Here is a 22,655-nt window from a genome sequence, read left to right as displayed (position 1 = left end):
TATCCACAAATGACCATGTTTTATTGTGTTTGCCAAGGGGTGAGGGGGGGTTAGTCATTAACTTAGAGAGATTTCAGCTCTGGTGGCAGCAGCGTTGTAGACCTTCAGCTCTGGCGATGGTGGCGTAGACTTTCAGCTCTGGTGATGGTGGTGGTGTAGACCTTCAGCTCTGGCGATGGTGGCGTGGACCTTCAGCTCTGGCGATGGTGGCGTAGACCTTCAGCTCTGGTGATGGTGGTGGTGTAGACCTTCAGCTCTGGTGATGGTGGTGGTGTAGACCTTCAGCTCTGGCGATGGTGGCGTGGACCTTCAGCTCTGGTGATGGCGGTGGTGGTGCAGGAGGGAGGCGGAAGACAAAATACCCCCTTCCTGCACCACCACCGCCATGTGAAAAAACATACATAAAATCAAAACTTCCAGGAGGTATTACAGTTGTATAGCATTACAGACAACATATAAAAAAAGTTCTAAGTTTGTGTTATGCCATGAAACTTACTTTACACGTCTTACTTTCTCATCCTCTTTTAATATTTCTCCACAATCTCAACCATGACATCATTCTTTCGTTTTAATGTCTTGGGTGACACAAAAATGTAACTGCTCACTACTGACAAGCCACATTTTGATCTGATGTATTAACAGCCACCATTTCACATTCCTTCTCATTTGCAGCACTTGACAAAGAAAGGATAAGAAAATAACCACTTGCCTTTCTACTAGCAGGTCTCTTCACCAGGTGGTCAGGAAGGGAGAACACAGTTGGTACTGCAGTGCAAGTCAGACGATTCCCCTTAACATAATGAATTGGGTATTCATGAAATGGGTTGAGTTGGAATTTACATCACCACACAGTGTTGGTCAGGAAAATGATTGGCTTACATAGGTATAAATGGTGAATTCATGGTCTTCAAAATGAAGACTACAGAGATGAGATGACTTGCTGGGCTCCCAGTCTTGTCGTCTTATGTTCACCAGCCATCGTCTCAGTCTGTCTGCATGCTGCACACCTAAAGGAAAACTGTAAAAAAAAAAAAAAACATTCATATGTCAAGCGGTTGTGAAGGGGCATAGTGTATTTATTACAACCATTACATATTTAACTCATAATGCCTCCGGGCTGCTGATGACTGGGGCTGTAATGCCATGCTTTGATGTCTGGCGAGGCTGCTGGTTAATCCGTTCACATTTATTAATTCAGTCAGTCGTTGTATGACATTCATTTGACTACTACTAGGCTATAGTTCTACGTTCAAGAAACGTAGCTACGGAATCGCTGAATGCCGAGGTAGCACAGCTACATTAACTCGGTAGCATAAAGTTAGCTAAGTTAGACAGCCTTCATCGGAAAAACGGCTGTCATAACCATAGGGTCATTACATAGTGTTAACATATTTAATCTCATTAAATATAACCAAGAACTATTAATGTTAAAGTATACACCACGTACACGGCTTCGTCTAAGAACTATCACAACATTGTTAAATAAACGAGCAGCTAAACTGACAACAAGGCTAAGATAAATACCTGGTAAGGTAATGTAGCTAGCACCCGGTAACCTAACGTCAGCTAACTGGACCGCTATTCCTGGCACAATCAGACACATTGATATACTAATAACTACAACCATTCTTGTACCTAATCCTTTTAAGGATGTCTGACACAGATGACTGTAAAATTAAATTACCTTGCTAAAGTAAACGGCTAAGCGATCCCTAGAAGACTTCATAGCCTAGCTGCTACATACTGTAAGTTAGCAAGCTAATATTAAGTTAATATTCACTTACCGAAAAAAAACTGCACAGAGCTTCTCTGGGATGGCCCGTTAGTACAACCAACAGCACAGCACGACATGACTGTCAATGTATAAAGTGTAATAACAGCAAATAAAACAAATATGATAAGTTGCCTGACGAACGAACACCACCACAGCCGAGCCTACAGCTACTCCACGGACTGAACGGCTGCAAGCGGCTGACGCTGCGGTCACGCACTGTCAATCAACGCCCGTTTTAGAGTTGTTGAAATAACTTTAAAAAAATTAATTTCACAGAGAAAAGAAAAATGGTGTGTATTGAAGCACATTGAAAACAATTTTTTCGAATAACATGTTGTAAATATAACATTAGTTTTAGGTGAGAAAAGTGACACGGAAAGTTGGCTACTTGGCCATTGAAATACATGGGGATGGGCGGAGCTACGAATTGTACTGCAGCCAGCCACCAGGGGGCTCTGGACTAGCGGTTGCTTCAATTCCAACGGACGACACACTGTCCAGGTCTATGCTAGAACTAGTCTTGCATCTCTGTACTCTTCTTCTGTTGAGGTGTTGTTGCCTAGTGACGCCCTCTCGTGCAGCCTCATGCTAGTTCATTAGAGACGTTATCTAGTAGTACACCACAGTGTTGGTGAAGTTCATGACGTTAGTTTTGAGTGAGTTTACTGCCAATTACCTTAAGTTGAAGTTGTGTGCGTGTATGACAACAAAAGTAAGTGACCGTAACCTTCGGTCATGTGTATTGGGAGTGGGATGTATCTTTCACGTTGATATGCAAGGACTTAGCATGCTAAACGGAGCATTAGCATTAAGGGTTTGAAATGAAGGAAGCCTGTGTTACTTGTGTGAGAAGTTGAGCTTATAGAATGAGAGATAGCGATACAGTTTATTTAGTGACCATATTAATGACAGTTTATTTGGTTCTTTACAGACCACTATACATTATAAGTTTATTCATGCTGTTGTATGGTGGAAGAAAACTCAATAAAGAAACTAAGGAGAAACTACTGCTTCACAACCAGTATTCTAACCAAAGATTCTAGCGCTGTATGATCTTTGGTTCAAACTGACGCCACCCAAGCAACACAATCAATCAATCCAGTCCTTTAGCCCCATAGACAGTAAAATATAGCCCTCATTAACAATCTCCGACTGGAGGAAGTTTGTACCTGTGCTGTGCGAGTTAACGCTATTACACAGTACCGTTTACGCCGCTACATGGCGTTATTGACCACATAATAACTGTAGTCACGAACAAAAAGGTTTCTTTTCTTTCTTGAAGGGGTTAGCGTTGCCGTTGCTGTAGCCTATGTGTGTCCTGGCTTACAATTCAGTTTAATGAGCTTAGTATTCAATGCATATCTGTATGCTGCAGATATATTATCTATATAAATAGCCATCTACCTATATTTCTCTGTATGTATGGAATCCTGAATGTCTCTGCTGGAACAATACAAAGTTAAACCCCATCTCTTCTCCGTCCTATATTCTAACCGATATACCATCCAGTATAGTGCCACTACCCTACCTGAATCAGTGCAAACCTATAACCTTCCCAATAATAATAGTAATAATAATTAGGTAAAAATAATAGTTTCTGCTTTAGGGAGAAATCTCAGAATTCCCCTCCAGCTAAGGAAAGTGGGAGCTATGTTTTTAGACTCAGTAGGCAAGCTTATGTGTGGAGACTTAAACTGTGAAGTTTGGCCCACTTATTGTATAGCAGTTAACAATAGGTTCAATGAATTACATCCAACACAAAGTGTTATAGAAAGTATTACTGTGTGTTTTATTTAACTATTGTTCATAGTAAACATTTAATTAATTTAGGCTATGGGTGGTATAGGTGAATTATTACCACACAGTTACTATCTAAAACTACGTAATCCTTAATTGAGATTTCATTGAAAGTGATAGGTTGAACTTTTAAAAAGGGGTTTTAAAAACTGTTTTTGTACTTTCATTTTATTATGTCATAGCCTACTGAACTGAATTCTAAGAGTTAAAAACAAAGGATAAAATAAATGTTTTGTGATGCTTGCATTGCATAGTATTTCATTTAGGATACGCTATATCAAAGCAGTTAGAAGTAACAGTAGTCACTTGACATTTCTGAGGATTTGCATATTTCCACCAGGGCAGTGGTAAAGACATTCTTCAGTGGAGGCACCACACAGTTAATCACACTATCAACATCTTCTTACCTTTTCTTCTGTTATTACTATTCTTTAACTTTATGGTAGACAGTGAGTCCAGCAAATTGAGAACCTAGGATCCTGTTTATGTTTATGAATGTGACTATGTGTATAGTAGCCTATATGTTGAGACATAAGGGTGGAAAAATAGGTTACATTTATATAATGCAAATGATTAAGTTAACAATGTCATTGAATATGTTGTACAAACAAGAAGAGCGAAATGGTAAACTTTTAAGAAATCATCATCCACATCATAGTTTGACGCTGTGTGGGGTTATGGACTTGACAGTTTTGCATGGAATTGCTCATACAGTATATACATATATATATATATGTATATGTGTGTGTGTGTCTGTGTGTGTGTGTGTGTGTGTGTGCCTTGTTGCCGGTGTACAGTATTTCTGAATCTGAATATGGACAGGAAATGGCATAGCTTTTATCACATGCAACCAATCCAAAATCGATTTCATATTAGGGATGTTAACCGGTGACTGTTTGACCGATGGTTGACCGTATCCACGTTAACCGACCAAAGTTGTCGCTAGTCGGTTAACAAAAAAAAAAGAGAGGCATCTTTAAATTAGCCTAAAGACAGTGGACTAAACGTTACTACAGCTAGCCATCTCATTCCAAGAAGATCTTTTTTTCGTGAAGTTAACAAATTATCCCTCACACTCAATTTTTCATAACTCGCCTGCTTGTAGGCTAGGCTACGTAATAAACCAATAAAAACATTTGGCACGAGGTCACAGCGGTGGCCGGTGCGTCTTTTGCAATCTGGAAGTGCGCTGTTTTATCCATTGGTTTTATCGTGTTGCAGTCTAGGCAACTTTCCGCATAAGATGGGCTTAGATTTGGAAAGACATTACATCTACATTTCAGGAAGGGTCATCAATGGCAACAGATAAGGTAATGATCATCTTTCGTTATTATTGTTAGCACTTCCTCAAACTAAACTGGCGCTGTAGGGGATTTTAAAAAGTGATGTGAGTGAAAGGGCGGCGCCGGGGCTGTGTGTAGCCTATGAGCGGGGGACAGAGAGATGAGAGTTGGGAAATTGCGTGGCTGTTATTTCAAATAGCATAATTTATTTTAAACGAACCGGTTAACCGGTTTCAACCGGCTAATGAGCCTCGGTGGTCGGTCAAGAAAATTTGTAGTTTTCGCCATCCCTATTTCATATTCAGACACGTTAACCAGTAACAGCCTGGTTGCTTTGACATATCAACACCAAATTTGATCCTATTACACCATTTGAACAGGTGAGTCGTCCTATTTATTCTACCATCAATTTGAGGCTATAACACAGTGGTTCTCAAACGTTTCTTTCATTCCCCACTTTGATCAAGGGGGCTTTCTCGAGCCCCACCTGTCCATCATCGCTCTAAGAAAGTATAGGTCAAGCTCAAAATTGTCACATTTATAACGTCACTTCCTAAATATACATCAGTAACAAATAACAGTTAGGCTACTACAGATAAATATCAGTTCAAAAATAGAGAAAAAATAAAAATCTAAATCAATGACCAATAACATCAGTTTTTTGTCATTGACAAGGTGTCAATCCTTGCTTCAAAAAAAGCTGATTTCCAAAAATACAGCAAAAGGACCAACTATATGCTACCATTTTGTTATAAATTAAGTTCAACACTCTTACTATCTTATTCAGGTCAAGCCTTGACGCGAGCGCTTCCCTGAATGAAACAATCCGTCTGTTGCGCATCGGGCACTACCGTCTTTATCACGAAGATTGCATTTCTTTTACCTGCTATTATCTGGGCCCCAACCGAGCAAAGTCCCTCACAGTTTTCCCATTTGATGTCCTGTTCTGCCAGGTAGACTAATTGTTGAGATCAATGTTGAATAGTTCATCTGAAGTGGCCCTACTTTTGGCATACTCGCAGAATATCTTCGGCCGCTGTCAAGTTAACAAAGCGGACATGATACCTAAACCACCTTTGTAACTGTCAGTGGCCTTGTCCACTTGCAAGGCAAAACATGAGTGTTTGCGTTTGTCAAGCAGTTGTTCTTCGAGATCGCAGAACAGCAATTATGTCGTCGGACAGATAGCCAAGATATCCTTCAATTTCACTGCGCTCGTCTATAAAATGAATGTTTTTTTTTTCGTTTCCGCTGCAATTAAAATTACGACTTCAATCATTTTTTTCGGACTATGATTCCAGGACAGACTAACATTTTCATTTGGTCAATGATAAGCCTACAAGAGTCTAGATTACCTTGTTTGTGTTTGTTTTGTGAGATGGAGGTGCATTCTCGTAATTATCAATAAAGGAGGGCACAGGCTACAGATTAAAAAGAAGTATCCGGTTTTTCACGTCAGCTCGCGCCCCACCTGGCATGTCTCAGCGCCCCACTAGTGGGGCGCGCCCCACAGTTTGAGAAACGCTGCTATAACACATTGCAACTTACTCAACAGTGAGTAAACAGCAGATGTTCCCGCAATACTCCTAACATTACTCCTAACATTACTCGTATTATACATGCCTAGTTCCTTAGGCTCCTTCCTTCTTTCACTGGTTACGTGTTTCATGCTGGCTACACGTGAACAACTCATACATAATTCAACACAAGGTCTACAGACCTTAGAGGTGTACATTTCATTTCCATACATCAAAGCATTCGCCCATGGCAGCCAATCAAATTCGATGGCGAAGCCTCCAAACAGGAAGTGAGGTCAAATCTCGGAAACGCTTTGAGGTGTCAAGACCATATTTGGTGGGACGATTTTGGACACAATCCAAAGTAGCCTTAGTAAATTTGGTGTAATTTGGCCACTAGGGGGCGTCGCAATTAGCAAAAATGCATTTTGTCTCATATCTCTTTACATCTTTGGGATGACATCCACATTTTTACATTGGAGGTGCTCTGGGACATACCACTGATGAACCTAGGCAACCCGTCACGTCAGTGTAAGAATTTGGCAATCGAGGGTAACGCCGCCAAACTCGAAGCAGCTTTGCGTCTTGGCCAAACTTTAGCGTTTTGACCTGAGGGCGAGCGGTCGCGTCTCCTGCCGGAGCGCTTTCGCGGCGCGTCGGAGCAAGCACACTTCGCACTTTCCCACCGGGAAATGCATTCTAGTTTTTTATTGCAGAATCTATTCTAGAGGTTGGACGCTGAGACACTGATGTAACCACAGGTTAATAATGAAGGCTACAGTAGACTCACTCAGTGTTAACCATCACTGTGTTTTGATATTATTTGTTTATATGTGAGTTGTTGTTAAGGCCAACTGCCTTCATATGACAGATATTGTTTTTCTACATCAGATGTTCCAATTTGCTCATCTTTACTAAAGCCTGGTTATAATGTAGATACAATATTTGGGCTCATAAGATCATAAAATGTTGTGTTGCTGTTGTTGGACGTGAAACCATTTTAATCTGTATACGTTTCTCATGAAGCTGCCATGCACTAACCTTATCAAGACTCAACAATAATTTGAACATTTCGCACTTTGACATTGTTCGAGTGTTTTTATTATGAATTTTTGCCTTTTTTTCAGACGTTATCAATAACAATCAATCAATATAATCCATATCATTGTATCAATAAGTACAGTTAAATGTCCCAAGAGTAACCATAGTAATAATATATGTTATTAATGCAATTTTTTTCCATTCTTAATATTACACATTGGAAAAAGCAAACAGGCTTTTAAACTTGACATATTATCACTGTACACTGACACAGACAGTGCTAAAGACACAGGGGCAAGAGTGAGGAGGAGTGAGAGTGAAGAGAGACACATGTCTGTACATCTGCAGAAACTAAACAGACCGGAAGGATGGAGGAGGTGGGCTGGAAAACAAGGCGGGAGGGGTGTGAAGAGATGAGCAATTGGAGAAAGACAGACAGAAAGGGAGAATTTTGAGCATGGTGTGGAGCAAAGCACAGAGAGAGAGAGAGAGAGGGAGAGAGAGAGAGAGGAGATGACAAAACTGGTCATAAGAGCCATGTGCCTTCTGTTTCAGCATGATTCAGATTATTAACACGTTTTTTTTTTTATTAGGCTACACAATTCAACACACAAATGAATAGACACTCATCAAGCCAGTCATTATCATTCTTATTACTACTACTATTATTATTATTATGGTTTTAAATGATCACCAGAATATTGGAATATGAGTGACAGGAATACAAAAATAAAAAACACAAACAGAAAGCCATTAAATAACACAGAGTTCCCTTTGTAGATGGAAAAAAATAACTAACAAACAAACAATCACAATAATAATAATAATAATAATAATAATAATAATAATAATAATAATAATAATTCATATTTACATAAATTCAATACAATCAAAACTGCCCAGGCTGAGCTGACATTCTGGATACAGTAGAGGGTTTGTGTTGTGTTATCCTGTGTTATGTCATGCCATGTTGTATAATGTCTTGTGTTGCACTGTGCTGTCAGTTGGTGCTAAAAGTTATGATGCCGATTTTGGGTTGCTGAGGAGAACTCTGGAAGATTGGTTGGGTCACACAGTTACTGGACATTTCGTGATCCTTTTCTGATTCACCATCAATACTTGGGCACATATTTGGTGGTAAAGGAATGTGTAGAGAGAAAGGGGAAGAGATTGTGCAGCCGTTTGTTGGGCGTGTACGATTAGATAACTTTGTGTTAGACTAAGATGACGATATTAGGCCAATATACACATTGTAACTGTACAGTGAAGATCTTATTTTGTGTTGGTTTATAATTGCTTTACCATTTCCTAACAAGGCCTGTATCAGATGAATGAATGAGTATTGACCACAAATATGTTAATTATTCATGTCCAAAAATACCTTTGTGCCATCGTTTCATATTTTCAGAAGAAGAGTGAATGCATTTTGGGCATGTCTGATTATTATGTTTGCAAATGTAAGCATTATCTGGTGATTTGTGCATGGTGTTCGTAAGCATACATTCCAGAGAAGAGTGCAGAGGCTCGTAGTGGACACGTAGGTGCCGAGTTTGTGTGTGTGGGATGGTTTCCGTGGTATCCATATGTGTGTGGGCTTTCCGAACGGTAGCTGGTGGGCTCAGTAGCGCCGAGCAGCATCCCTGCCATCTTTTTTGATGATAATTCTCTGGTCATCGCTGCCATCGTCGGGCGAGTCCGCCACTTCCTCGTCCTCGTCTCCCTCCCCCTCTGTGTCAGCCGATATTCCCATTTGAGACTCGTAGGACTGAGACAGAGATGGAGATGGCCACCAAAATGGAGACAGACAAGGATGACTCAACATGTTTTTCAGTAGTTTGGAACAAGGTGGACAAGAACAAATGACTCAGAAGCCTCGTACGGACATTACCGCCTTCTACGCATCACATCTTAACAAAAGCTAAATTGGATCTCAGACAAGACCAGTTAATATGACAAGAGGCCACCATGATCACAGTACCCACCTCCATGGGGTTGACAATGATGGTGAGGGCAGAGTCGTCCCACTGGCTGCTTCCCTCTTTATCCCCGCCCCTGGCCCCCTCGCCACGGCGATGGATGGAACGGATTCGGAACACTCCCAGAATAACCATGACAACCAGGAACCCTACACACACCATGATGATGACCGTGGCTGCGCCTGGGACCACTAGAGGCAGAAACAGAAATATCAGTGATATATTCCTACACACACACACACACACACACACACACACACACACACACATACACATATGTACATACACACGGGATGGACATAAAACTGTCCAGAAACTCTGCAAATCCTGTTATTCATTGCCTTGGCCCTGCAGACTTCCTCCTATATAAACACAACACCCAGAGAGCCAGTGGTGCTGGCGGAGTACCTGAGTTGCGGTGAGGGTTGGGCAGTGTGTGGCCACTCAGCTCCCCGGTGTGGTGGGAGGGGTGCAGGAACTGCTGCTGGGAGGCCAGCAAGTGGGAGGGGTGGTACAGGCTGTCTAAAGAGTGCAGGAAATTCACCTGAGACACATTAGAGGCAAGAGACAGAGAGAGAGAGAGAGAGAGAGAGAGAGAGAGAGAGAGAGAGAGAGAGAGGGAGGAAACAAGGAGCCAAGGAGGAAGGAATAAAAAGAAGGTTACAGACATTAAGAGAAACAAGAGAGAGATTTCCTCGCGCTGCTATGCGCGGGTAGCCGTGGCGATGTGCTGAGTGAGCGGCCATGTGTGTCCAGTACCTCCAGAGTGAGCTCGTTGCTGGTGTAGCGTCCGTTCATCTCTGAGCAGGACAGGCGGAAGCGCCTCTCGAAGCGAGCAGAGCCCTTAGCCAGCCGGTAATGGATGGAGCGCAGGACATCCTCATACACTGAGATCGACTCAGCACCTGAGGAGAGGAAGAGGTGATCCTGACTTTAGTGTTTACTGTTATCATATCCAAAACCCCCCTATCTCTCACCACCAGCACGCGCACACACACACGCACACACACACACACACACACACACACACACGCACACACGCACACACGCAGTACCTGTGATGGCAATATAGGCTGTTGTGTTTATGATGTCCAGTCCCCTCTCCTTGATGGCTTCCATATCAACCAAAAGCTCCTCCTTCTCTGGGTTTAGCTCCTCCCCTAAGGGCTGGACTTCACATCCATCCAAGGTATGGGCCACGGCATCTGACATCAGAGCTGAGCCACGCAGACGATAAGGACAGAGACAACAGGGACGTCAGATCTCGGGTTACAGTATGTATGATTTCGCAATCATACAGCAATGTCAGATAAGACAAACAGAACAAGGGGGGAGGATAAGCTCTGTGTAAAAATGTAACTCAATCTCAAAGAGTAAAGTTCACATGAGTGAGGGAGACAGATAAAGGGTGGCGGGTGAATGAGTGAACCCTCTCTGTTAACCATTAAGGCTCTCCTCAGCAGTGCTGTCCAAAATAGCTCTATGAGTCACGGAGATGTCGAGGGCCCTTCTGGACTCACCTCCACCCTCCATGCCCTGGGCGGCGGTGTTGACCGCGTGGGAGAGGGAGCAGACGATGCGCAGCTCGGGGAAGAGGGGCACTCCACGGGGCCCCTCGAACTCAGGGGCGGGCCGGGCCAGGTGAGGCCCCACGCCGGACAGGGAGATCTGGGGCGCGTCGGGCTGCAGGACCACCAGGTAGCCCTCCAGAGCCCGGAGCGCGAGACAGCTCTCCTCGTTGAAACACCTGAGATGGACAGACAGACAGACAGACAGACAGGCGTGTGGGAGGAGATTTAGAGTGTGTGACAATAGCAAATCAGATGTCTGTTGTGTATGGGCTTGAGAGCGCATATGCCTAATTGAAATGACTAGAATTGGAAAAACTGCTATTGTTCCAAAGGGGTTCTTATTCAATACCAATCTCTGAGTGTGCGTGCTTGTGTGTGTGCGTGCATGGGCATATGTGTGTATGAGTGTGCGTGCGTGTGTGTGTGTGTGTGTGTGTGTGTGCATGGGCATACAGTATGTGTGTATGAGTGTGCGTGTGTATGTGCATATGCATGTCTACAAAGTATATCTATTAGAGAGCAGCTGGCTATGTTTAGCTGAGCCTAATGACTGCTGGTTCACCAGCTGGACATCACGATCCCACGACCTGAAATCTGATTAGTGGAGAAACGAGCTCTAAAAAATGACATTCAGTCCAGTAGTCTCCACAGACATGGCTCATTCCAGTTCCTGCAATTATCAGAGTGGCTCTGGGCTAGCACGGTACTGTTGACTGTTCATGTCACACTGTTCACTGCAGAGCTCTCATCCTCTCCAATTCATTTGTTTATGGTTCCATAAAACTCCACGGGACTTTAATAGCTTGCCAGGGCGAAAGAATAGACAACAACATAAATGGTGTCAGTTAACCATATGTAGTGTACACACTGATAATAAACTGCCATAAACTCACATAAGGATACAATACAAAAACACCCTTGTCCATTTTTTGTATATAACATATAGTATACAAAATTAACCATAGCATTAGCATAGGACTAATATACAATTGGATTTGATTTAATTATTATTTCTGTGCGTACCGTCAAATTAGCCCATTGATATCAATGAGTACACTCTCATAAAAGCCACTCTCCTTTAAAAAATTCAAAATAAGACCTCTCAAGTCCAAGGCTGCTGGACCACTCCCCTGATGCTTGACCTTGATAATGCAGGTGGATGTTTATGCTGAGCATGTAACCAGAGAGCTGCTTATACAAGGGAGACTGTCTATCTGTATTCCAGTGAGAGACTTCGGGCTGGAGACACCGAGGCTCACAGCACAAGGTCAGGAAATTGGTTCAAACCAGACAGTGAAGAGGATCTTTGAAGCTATTATGGTTCAATGTGAAATGACATGCAAATTACAGCGCAATGGAGTAAGCCAAAAATGACACAAAATGGATATTCCCTGACAGTGTTGTGGCATGTGGACAGTGTACATTGTGTGGTTTTAAAATGCAAATCAGAACTAGGAATTAATTACACACTGAAATTAAAGATGACGGGGGATGTCAGGCTCAAAGGCTTTTGCACATAATCTATTCATAGGTTTGTTCATTTGGTTGAGCCAAAGGCATTTATGGAAGATCCTTGAACATGTCTGAGGGAAAACTATATTAAACATAAAATTCAAATTTTATATCTAAAAGATTTTATATTTGACCAGAAATCGTATTCCAGCTTGTGCACACAGGCTCACACACACACACACACACACACACACACATCTACAGGCTTATTTCAAAGGAATGATCCTTTCATCTCAGGGCGGTCTCACCTAAGGGAGGTGGTGAGTTTGAGGGGTCGCACCCCAGGTGTGGCGAAGCGAAGAGAGTTCCTGTAGGTGACCTGCTGCACGGCGCGGTTGAAGCTCTCAATGTCATCTCCCTCCAGCACCAGCACGGACTGACTGGGGTTCACATGCACCTGCGCCACACACAGCACATGACATTGGGAGGGGGAGGACAGAGAAAGATGAGGGGGGGGGGGGGTCTTTGCATGTGATTTACTCCTTAATTAATATGTCAATCATGTGGTTGTGAGAATAGATTCTGTCTCTCTCTCATCAGTTAGCGCGCCCGTCAGCATTTTGCAACACTGGTAGCATACAGGCTTGGGACTCTTGGCTCACACGCTCATTACCTTCATGCCCGAGCCCAGCGTCTCCAGATCCCCAAAGTCCAGCCCCTCGCGGCAGGCGTACAGGCACTCCACAACACTGTGGGGCTCCACACTTCCTGGCCGCACCGTCACCCCCGACAACAGGCCTCGGTAACCGCCGACGTATTTCACTGTGAGAGCAACATATAGGGTGAACGTGAGAGGATTACAAATGTGCGCAGCATACCTACTTTCCATGATCCTATTTTCTGTTATCTGTGTGACTGACAGGGTGCCGGCCTCTCTCTGCCTGCACTGCCCCCCCCCCCCCCCCCCCCCCCACAACCCTGTGTGCCTCTCGGAACATCATGAAAATATACTGACAGTCCATTGGGAATTTAGTCAAGAGACACACGTGTGTGCACAGACACAGACACGCACACACACACATTCTCACTCTTTGCAGATGGCTCCCACTCACCTGTGTCTCTCCCCTCAGGAATGGTGTTGTTCAGAATTTCCTTCTGCTTCTCCTCGGGCTCTGAGGAATAAAGGGATAGAGAGGCAGAGAGAGGGATAGAGAATCAGAGATATAGAGAGAGTGAGACAGAGAGAGAGAGAGAGAGGAGGGAGGTATAAAGCGTAAATGAGAACAGATAGAAGCCTCATGTGTTGGTGAAGGTGAAGAGAAGTGAGGCAGATGGAGTGGGTGGAGAGAAGACAAAGAGACACAGAAATAACGAATGGCAAAAGCAAAGGCTCATTATTTCAACTCTAGCCCGATTACCACGCCACCAGTATTGATGGGGGTGTTTCCAGAGGTAATTAACTGACAATATGTCCCCTTTTAGCGATCGGATGGGCATAACTGACAGGCTAAGCAGCAAGCCCTCTCTGTTGTTCCCCTCAGCTGAATAATTGATGAGAGCGGGAGGTTTTATAAATAGCCTCAGAGATGCAGATGGCCTGTCTCTCAAAACATATAATTAGATGAAGGGAAGTGAATACTTCCTGTCCGCTGTAATTGGCTGTTAATAAGGTTGAATTGATTGACATCTGGCCAAAACCTGAGCATGCGTGTGTGAGTTCTGAATCCGGAACGTACCCCAGCAAGCACCGATGACCATTCGCTGGTGCGGGGCAGGGTTGGGGATGGCACCGTTGTCATGGATACGAGCAGGGTCGAAGGTCACCCCATCCACGTAAAGCGTGACAGAGGGGAACTGCACGCTGAGGGATAGGTGATGCCACTCGCTGTCACAGACCTGCCCAAAGAGAGACGGCACATGACGAGAGGTCGTTAGTGGGATGAGGAGGGGGAAGAGGAGGAAGCTCACTGAAGAGGGAGGAGATCTGGTTGAACTCCGCTCCTCAACAGATTGGGCCCCCGCATTAATCCAACATACTTAATTCCATCTGTCGGAGCAGACCTGTTACCCCAACCCAAATCACTTAAACCCCCGCATGATGCACACACGCAGACACACACACACACACACACACAGTCTGCAGCACATCTCAGACCTCACATGAAAAAACAAAACAAATCTAGAGTTTGTTATCCCCTGTTTATGCCCACAGAATTTCACCTGCTCCAGCTTCCAGAGGAACTTGACGGGCCGGTCAGCAGAGACGTCGGCCCAGTAGAGGAGGGACAGGCGGCAGCCGTGCACAGACAGAGAGTAGTGGGAGTAGGAGTCATCTGGGAGCACAAGAGGGACACAGAGATGGCCATGAGCCCAACACTCTCATATCCAATTTCCCCCTCCACGCACGTGCATTAGAGCGCGGGGGACAGAGGCAAGCGGCAGGAGGAATAAAGCAAACATATTTAAGATACAGGGGTGATGGCGACTGGAGCATAAACAACAAACTGCTGGCTGCAGGCTTTTTTCCTTATCCCTGCACAAATTTTGCTGATCAAGATCTGCATGGGGCATCTGATTAGTGGAATAAGGTGGTTCCCACTTGGGGAGTAAATCTGGCAGGAGGCAGTCCATCAAGCTGAGGGGGTGGGGAGGGGGAGGGGGAGGAGGAGGACGGAGGGGGGGGGGCACATGCATGGCTGTGCTCTCAAGCAGAGAGGAATGCATCCATCACAAGACAGCGCTGGACCGCAGCAGTATGGGAGCTGACACCTTAAGGACGTGACGACCTGAAGACGGATAATCAACCCACCGTTCTTGACCGTGCTGCAGACGATGGTCTCCTCCTCCTTCCGGAAGCTTCTGGCCTGGCTGGCGGACGCCTGCGTGTTGGCGCCTCCCCGACGCATCCACAGCTGGAGGGTGAAGTGATTCCCGGACACCCCCGAGACGACCGCGTCGGGGACCACGGCGACATGGGACGAGCCGTTGAAAGAGAAGACCAGGGACGAATCGGAGGACGGCAGCGTGGGCAAAGCTGCTGTCCAATTGGCTGCTGGGGAAGGAGGCGGGAGTAGGTCGACTTCTCCCCTCACGGCACCTGCACAGCACACAGAACGGGATATAAAAACACAAACACAGTCAAAATGGAGAAAATAAAAGTCACCTCCATCACATCACGTATACTTTTGATTATTATTATTAGTGAAGTGTTCTGCCTAATGTCTGCCTTGAAGACCTTGTAGCAATACCATTTGCAAACAGCATAGTGGCAGGCCTGCCAAAATCGCTGTCAGCATATTGAAGTTGTGCAAAATGGTAATGCCTGTTCGGCATTTTCCACCTTGGCGTTCTATTATCATGCACACTAATGAGACCAGTACCTAGCTTCCAGTCCATGTTACTTAGCAACAACAGATGGGACTGACCCTCTGTTTTCCTTAGTAACAGTGATGTTTAGACTGCCAATTCTACAGCCTATAATTTGAGATGACTGTGCGCCCTCATATTCACCACCATTATGAAGTCAGCTAAACAAATGTTTTGTGTTATGTCCATCTTGTTTCTTTGTAAATGCCGGAAATCTATAAATACCAAAATACGGCACTCACCACAGAGCCTGCGCACGGAGCGGTCAGAGTAGCTGTCTCGGTCACAGCCCTTGCCAATGTGTCCAGTCTGCAGCTCTACGGTGGCCTGAATATTCCAGACAGTCTCCTCGCATGTCTCCAGGTGGAGGCTTGGAAAGAGTGGAATGCTGCCAGAGCCAGGTGTGTATTCCACCCTCTTGGTCCAGCCTGGAAGATCAGCACACTGGATGTCATTGGCCCGCACTGAGGCGCTGGTGCAGTCGCCTGCTATTCAGTTACACATAGTACAAGGCTGGTGATATATGAGTACACAGAGAATACTGCTGCTGCCCCCACCCCAGCATCCTCCTCTCACACACTCAAATGATCTAGCAGCACACACACACGCACACACACACACACACACACACACACACACTCGTATATTCACACGCACACACACACACACACACACACACACACACACACACAGAGTCATTTACATGGACAAAGATATAAAGGCAATCAATTTCAGGCTATTGATTAAGCAGTGTGCATTGATTACCGATCCAGCCAGGCTTGCAGGACGGCTTGACCGTTATGGTAACCTGGGCATCAGCCTGGGCACGTCTCTTGCCGCAGTCGTACGCCGTCACCCAGAAGGTGTGGACGCGCTGGCGCTTGGAGTCCAGAGGCTCGGTGTTCTTGATGTTTCCTGGGAGAGGAGAGGAGCAGGCGACAGATGAGAGCGTTTACACAGCACTGTGATTCAGCAACTCGACACGAGAGCGCTCGCATCAAAGCTACAACATTCGTCCTCTTACACACACACCCACACACGCGCACACACACATACACACACACAAGCACACACACACACCAAAGTCAGTTCAATCTGAGAGAGATGAAAGAACAGGGGAGAAGAGCAGGACAGAAAGAGAGAGTGAGTGAAGCACAGAGAGAAAGACATACAGGGGCAATGCACACAGCCTGGAAACCCACCATCTCAGTCTTGCCGAGGGCAAAAATGCGCAATTTCACAAAGTTACATTTGGAAAGAAAAGGACAAAATCTATTTGATATCACAGGAAACAGGGTTAAAAGAAAGGGACAAGGACATAATTCGAGTAAAAGAGAGACACAATAGAGGAGCTTTCAGCCCTGACAAAAAGCCACTGTGTACCGTATGTCCCTTCTTGAGCCCAGACAAAAGGATGAAAAGAACTACATACCCCAGAGCACCATGCAGGGGGCACTTGCTCTCTCCAAGTGAAAAAAAATATGCAGAGTCATTGCTAAAGACAGGAGACACACAGTCCTTGTCTCCCCCCATCTCCCTTTCTCTCCCCTAACACGTTCTCTTTTCATAGAACAAAATGTCCACTCGTGACACCCTCTCACCTGCTCTGTTCCACACCTTTTACACATCAATGTGACACAGTCAGATATTACACTCCCACTACGTCCACAGGTGAAACACTTCTCGGGGGTTAAGAGACGGAGAGATGGAGGGCAGAGTTTCAGAAGTCCAGTTCACACACTGCTTGAACCAGTCTGGTGCATTCCCCCCCCCCCCCCACCCCCCCCCCCCCACCCCGCCCCATTCTGGGAGCTGCCGTTCTTACCGTCGTTGTCGATGGCGAATGGCACGTCGCGTGTGGCGATCTCGTAGAAGCAGATCTGGCTGTACTGAGGTGAGCAGTCGGCGTCCAGGGCCTCCACCTTGACGATGCGGTCGAAGAGGCGCCCCTCTGGCACCGAGGCCTCGTAGTGGCGCTCCACAAACACGGGCGAGAACTCGTTGACGTCATTCACACGCACATGAACCGTGGCCCTGCACAGCAACACAGAGACAGAGAATGAACGTTGAATAAAGGATTACACAACTTCAGTAATACTATTCAATATTTTGACGTTTGTCTAAACGGCTGTGGTTATTTGTATTGGTCTTTTTTATATAGTTTTATTTAATTTATTGTTTTTTTCGTGCTTAGTTTTTCGTAGAGAAGATGAAATCTGTTCTCCTCCAGGCAGTAGAGCATTTTCACCCTCTTGAGTTCACAGCAAGGGTCTCAATTACGACAGCACAGGCTGTGCCACCTGACTAGAGCGCTCTATTATTTCCAGAAAACCATAGCAACCACTTTTATATGGCAAAGACCTTTCAGTCACGGGTACCTTCTGAAAGTACTGGCTTTAAGGGACCAAAAGAGAACTTTTGGAAGAGAGAATCCTATGAGAGCAATGACTTTAAGGGACCAAAAGAGAACCTTTGGAGAACCTAAGGAGGATCCTATGAGAGCACTGACTTGTGAGACTTCTTGGTGTTGGCTCCGTCGGGACCCTCTCCGCAGTCGTAGGCCTGGATGGTGAAGCTGTGCTCCCGCTGGCTCTCACAGTCCAGAGGCTCCTTGGAGCGCACCAGACCCTCTCCCGTGGAGCGGTCCAGAACCACAGCCTCGAACTGAGCCGAGCCGGAACCGCTGGGACCGTTGTGGATCTTAAACCCGCATATCTCACCTGAATGATGCAGAGGGAGAGTCAGAATGATACAAAAAAAACCCAGAAAAATAGTCTTCCACCAATCTAAACCTTCAGCACATTCAGAAGCATTTATTGATGTCTGCACAAGAAAAAGATGGAAACAGGCAAGACTTGAACTAGCCTCATAGGGTGGAACTAAAAGAACATGAAAGATGTTTGCAGAAACTGGCAGGCAGCAGAAGGAATTAAGTACAAAAAAATAGAGAATCACTGAAATAAAGATAAAGGGAAACTCAGATGAACCCAAAGGAAATCTGAAAGCAAACAGAAGGTTCTAAAACAGACTGGATGAAAAGAACAGGCCAGAGAAAGATCTATTCTCACCAGCATAGTGAAGAGGGGCGTCCTTATCCAGGGCAAACAACGGAGGGTTGAGCAAAACGGTGTTGTCGTTCTCCATGACGATGCCCTGATACTCTGTCTCGATCCATGGCTTGTGCTTATTGGCTGAGAATGATGTAGAGGCCAGAAAGGACCATGGGTTAAACAGCAATGATGATGTGAAAATGCAGCATCACTAATGGCTCTTCTTACAACATGAGGGACAGAGAGTTAAGTTAATGCGCCATCACACACACACACACACACACACACACACACACACACGCACATACAATCAGCAGAACCACTGCACAAAGCAGGATAAATAATCTTTTTCAGTCATGCACATGCCTGCACACATGCGCACACACGCACACACACGCACACACATACACACACGCGTGCACACACACACTCTCGCTTTTCACACTCATCCACATATCTCTGGACACTCTGGACACACAGGCATACACAAACATCTGCAGCCACTTCACACCTGTCTCTGGTTGGCAGCATAATGAAGTGTGGGGAGGTTTCACCTTGTCTCTCTCTCACACACACACACACACACACACACACACACACATGCCACACTCACACGCCACACTCACACATACACACACAGCTATATTGCACCTATCATTCACACCAACCAACCACTGCCACTTGCCGTCGGCAGCACACGTAGAAATGCCAAATTAAATTGGGAGCTTTGCAGTGAAAACATTTCAAAAGGAAATCAATTATTAAATTCTCAAATGGCTCAGTTTGATTTTGAGCGGGGCAATTAAATGTGACACTTGGTTACTTTTAAAAAAATCTCAAATTTATGGTAGTAGATATACTTTCTTTCTTGAAAAAAAAAATCGCACTTTCTATTAGAGCCTCTGTTATTTAATGCCTACATACATCAACAACAGTAAAAATACTCTGGCTCTAAGCTGAAGTCCAGTTGATGTGGAGCAGAGTGGATGGTGCAGGTAAAAAGCCCACTCCGCCACAGCTGTGAGAGTTCGCCTCTGCCCTCTCCATATTTAGCGTCCGCACGGACTGACCACTTCATCTTTCCCCTCATCCTTCATCTCTGCCTCTTATTTTGTCATTTATCTCTCTATCTCATTTGCGCTCTCTCTCTCTCTCTCTCTCTCTCGCTCACTCACTCCCTCCCGCCTCATCTAACACTCACAACCTCCCTCTGCAATATAGCATTAATCTGAACATCAGGGCCATGGATTACACCCAGGATTACAGACTAAGAGACAGCACTTTTCTATCCTATCCCTCTCTCATTCGCTACCTTCCCATCCTCCTCTTGCTCTCCCTCTCTCCCTAATTTTTGTTTTTGGCACAGATTCTGTTTGGTCTTTCCACCCCCCCTCCCCCCCCCCCTTCCTCTCTGGTTCACTCTCTCTTCGTCTCCAGATCAGTTTCAGCCCTCATCCTAGTGGCCGCCTCTGTTCGGATTGAGGAACCTCATCCAGTCATTGTTATGGATAGCGCTACTTCGACCCTTGTCTTGATAGCTCTTTCTGTCACTTCCTCTGCACAAATTTACCCTTCTATCATCCCCCTGTCATTCTCTCTCTCTCTTTCTCCCTGTATTCCACCACTCCTACCTCTGCCCCTCTCTCTCTCTTTCACTATCTCTCTTCCTCTCCCTGTCTTTCTTATTCATTCTAAAGACAAACTGTCTGACTCAGAGTATCCTTCAGAGAGGTCTCACTGGTGGGAATTTAAACAATGTGCTGGCATTGCTAACAGACCTGAATATGAACAGATAGGCTATGAATGAATGACTTCATGGGTTAATATTGATGACAAGACCACATAAGCATGCATGGCAACACTCAGAAACACTCAGGGGGACACACATTTAAATGTGATTTAATGTAGACCTGGTGCTGCATTCATAATTACAACACAATTTTGAATATAACAAAATCACATTAAATCGAGGAAGTTGTGGATAGATTTTGCCATTACATTAGTCCGTATATGTTTGACAAACTGGGCTACTAAAAATATGGCACTAGATTACTGCTGAGTAGCAGGTGCATAACAATAATTGTATGTCATGATCAACAGTCAAAAGGAGAGAAACTGACCTTTGTTGCCATGGGCAACCGAAGTCAAGCAAAGGAGGAGAAAGGAGAGAAAATTCATTCTGTCCATCTGAGGGAGGAAGGGATAGGCAGAGGGGAGGGGGCAGGGGGGGACATACATGCATTAAACCAGTCAACACTTATAGAATACAGACAGAGGACAGATCAACGAGAGGACACATAGACAGACACACAGACAGCCAGATCAACACCAGTATCAATATCAGGTATCCAGGCAGTCATCCCTTGACACAGTGACACTGCAATCCTGGGAGATTAGATGAGTGTACCCATATGGATGTGTATCTTGCATAACCCAAAAGCCAAAAGGCTCTCATGTAGTTTGCCTTAGCCATACCTCAGAGGCAACACTACTGCAGCGGGGTCCAACTACTCTGATGGTGTAGGGCTGCAAACATTTGTATCAAGTCATACCCCAACATATTTGATATATCATATACACTACCGTCAAGTGGTGCGCACGGAGGCAGTGATCAGGCCATTGCGTCCATACAAACAGCCTACACGTATTGAGGTGAAGGATTCGTGTGTTCATGCATGTTTGGTATAGGCACCTTTTGGGCTATAATAAAGGGCTTATGTTGGAGTTATTTTGAAGACAACTGAAACCACATACATGCCTGCAGGAGAATGCGTAAAATAGCCTATATGGGCCAAAATCCATCCATAAATCCAGATATTCACGTCCAACTCACGTTAGTATAGCATAATCAGCAGCAAATCAGCAATATGACTTAGTAAGGCTACAACTATGACAAAACATTTCTACACTCACGGATTAGCCTACGTGACATTAAATTAAGTGGCCTTATGTTATGTGCACAGGCATGTGAAGCCAATATGCGACAACTGATGATCAGTTTTCAGAACATGAAAATTACTACTCATTCCAATGCATCGGTATGGACGCGCTGGACTCAATATTTCGAAAACAGATTAACATCATGTCATTCAATTACGGAAACCATCACACGACATTGGAATTCATCGTTACCCGTGAGGTGTGATGATGGTACCCCAAACTGCTCTTCGCAGCATCACACACACACACACACGCACGCAAACACACCTTTGGCGCCTTGCTGTCCTCCTCCGACACGGATGCAGACCACAGGTAATTGTAAGCCCCTTAATGCTTCGCCAATCTTCAGTATAGGTCAGGATCTCAAATAACTGTGAAATTGGGATGGGGTGAACTGCTGGGCTATTAGGAGACCAATGCCCTTGTTTTCGGCAGACACCGTGCAGAAAAAAACGACGGTGCGATAACGCCGATGTCCCCTCCCTCTCACTCCGTTTCTTCACCCGCCCACACTGCGTCTCTCTCTCTCTCTCTCTCTCTCTGTCAGCCCACAAGATAGGCTACTCCCCTTCTTGACATCGTACTGTGCGCTTTTACAGGGCCTGTCCGCGGCAAAGCGTGTGCGTGGGGTCTATAGCGTGATATATTACATGTCACAGACAAACCGCACAATATTAATTTCCATTTCTTTGCCATTAAATGAGTGACAAGCAGTGATGGTAGCACTGTCCACTCCCTCCTCTCCTTCCACCTCCAGTCTTCCCAGACTGCAAAATGACGTCATATCGACCACCACACCAGACAGATAGGCCAGTGTAGACCGCACATAATCCCCAAAAAGAGAGCAGCATGATGAACATCTTTTTTTAATCCAGCATTTTAATGAAC

The 22,655-nt window shown here is 45.1% G+C and overlaps 1 protein-coding gene and 1 long non-coding RNA gene across 2 annotated transcripts; both read right to left on the bottom strand.

Moving 5' to 3' along the window:
- Positions 1-1,997, bottom strand: LOC134082185 (uncharacterized). Its single transcript, XR_009939593.1, has 3 exons — positions 1,785-1,997; positions 880-1,018; positions 1-790 (listed from the first exon to the last, which is right to left on the bottom strand). It is a non-coding gene; the product is annotated as an uncharacterized LOC134082185 (long non-coding RNA).
- A 5,452-nt stretch (positions 1,998-7,449) lies between these two features.
- clstn3 (calsyntenin 3) lies at positions 7,450-22,228 on the bottom strand. The gene is made up of 19 exons (XM_062539465.1): positions 22,035-22,228; positions 20,948-21,014; positions 18,846-18,968; positions 18,287-18,497; positions 17,603-17,811; positions 16,543-16,692; positions 16,020-16,205; positions 15,221-15,508; positions 14,632-14,744; positions 14,148-14,307; positions 13,524-13,583; positions 13,085-13,233; positions 12,720-12,868; positions 10,909-11,135; positions 10,444-10,605; positions 10,148-10,293; positions 9,797-9,932; positions 9,395-9,579; positions 7,450-9,177 (listed from the first exon to the last, which is right to left on the bottom strand). The coding sequence occupies exons 2-19, from the start codon at positions 21,012-21,014 to the stop codon at positions 9,031-9,033; spliced, it is 2,868 nt and encodes a 955-aa protein (XP_062395449.1). The 5' UTR covers positions 22,035-22,228; the 3' UTR covers positions 7,450-9,030.
- Positions 22,229-22,655: the final 427 nt, after the last annotated feature.

The sequence above is a fragment of the Sardina pilchardus genome, chromosome 6, assembly GCF_963854185.1.
Source record: "Sardina pilchardus chromosome 6, fSarPil1.1, whole genome shotgun sequence".
In the NCBI taxonomy this organism is placed as follows: Eukaryota; Metazoa; Chordata; class Actinopteri; order Clupeiformes; family Clupeidae; genus Sardina; species Sardina pilchardus.
This window is presented reverse-complemented; position numbering and strand designations above follow the sequence as displayed.

Excerpts from the sequence above, each read along its gene's own strand:
- clstn3 (XM_062539465.1), bottom strand. The coding sequence starts at position 21,014 with ATGGACAGAATGAATTTTCTCTCCTTTCTCCTCCTTTGCTTGACTTCG. Across the intron at positions 18,498-18,845 it reads CGCCCCTCTTCACTATGCTG|GTGAGATATGCGGGTTTAAG; the intron begins GTGAGAATAGAT and ends TGCATCATTCAG. Across the intron at positions 16,693-17,602 it reads ATTCGCCATCGACAACGACG|GAAACATCAAGAACACCGAG; the intron begins GTAAGAACGGCA and ends CTCCTCTCCCAG.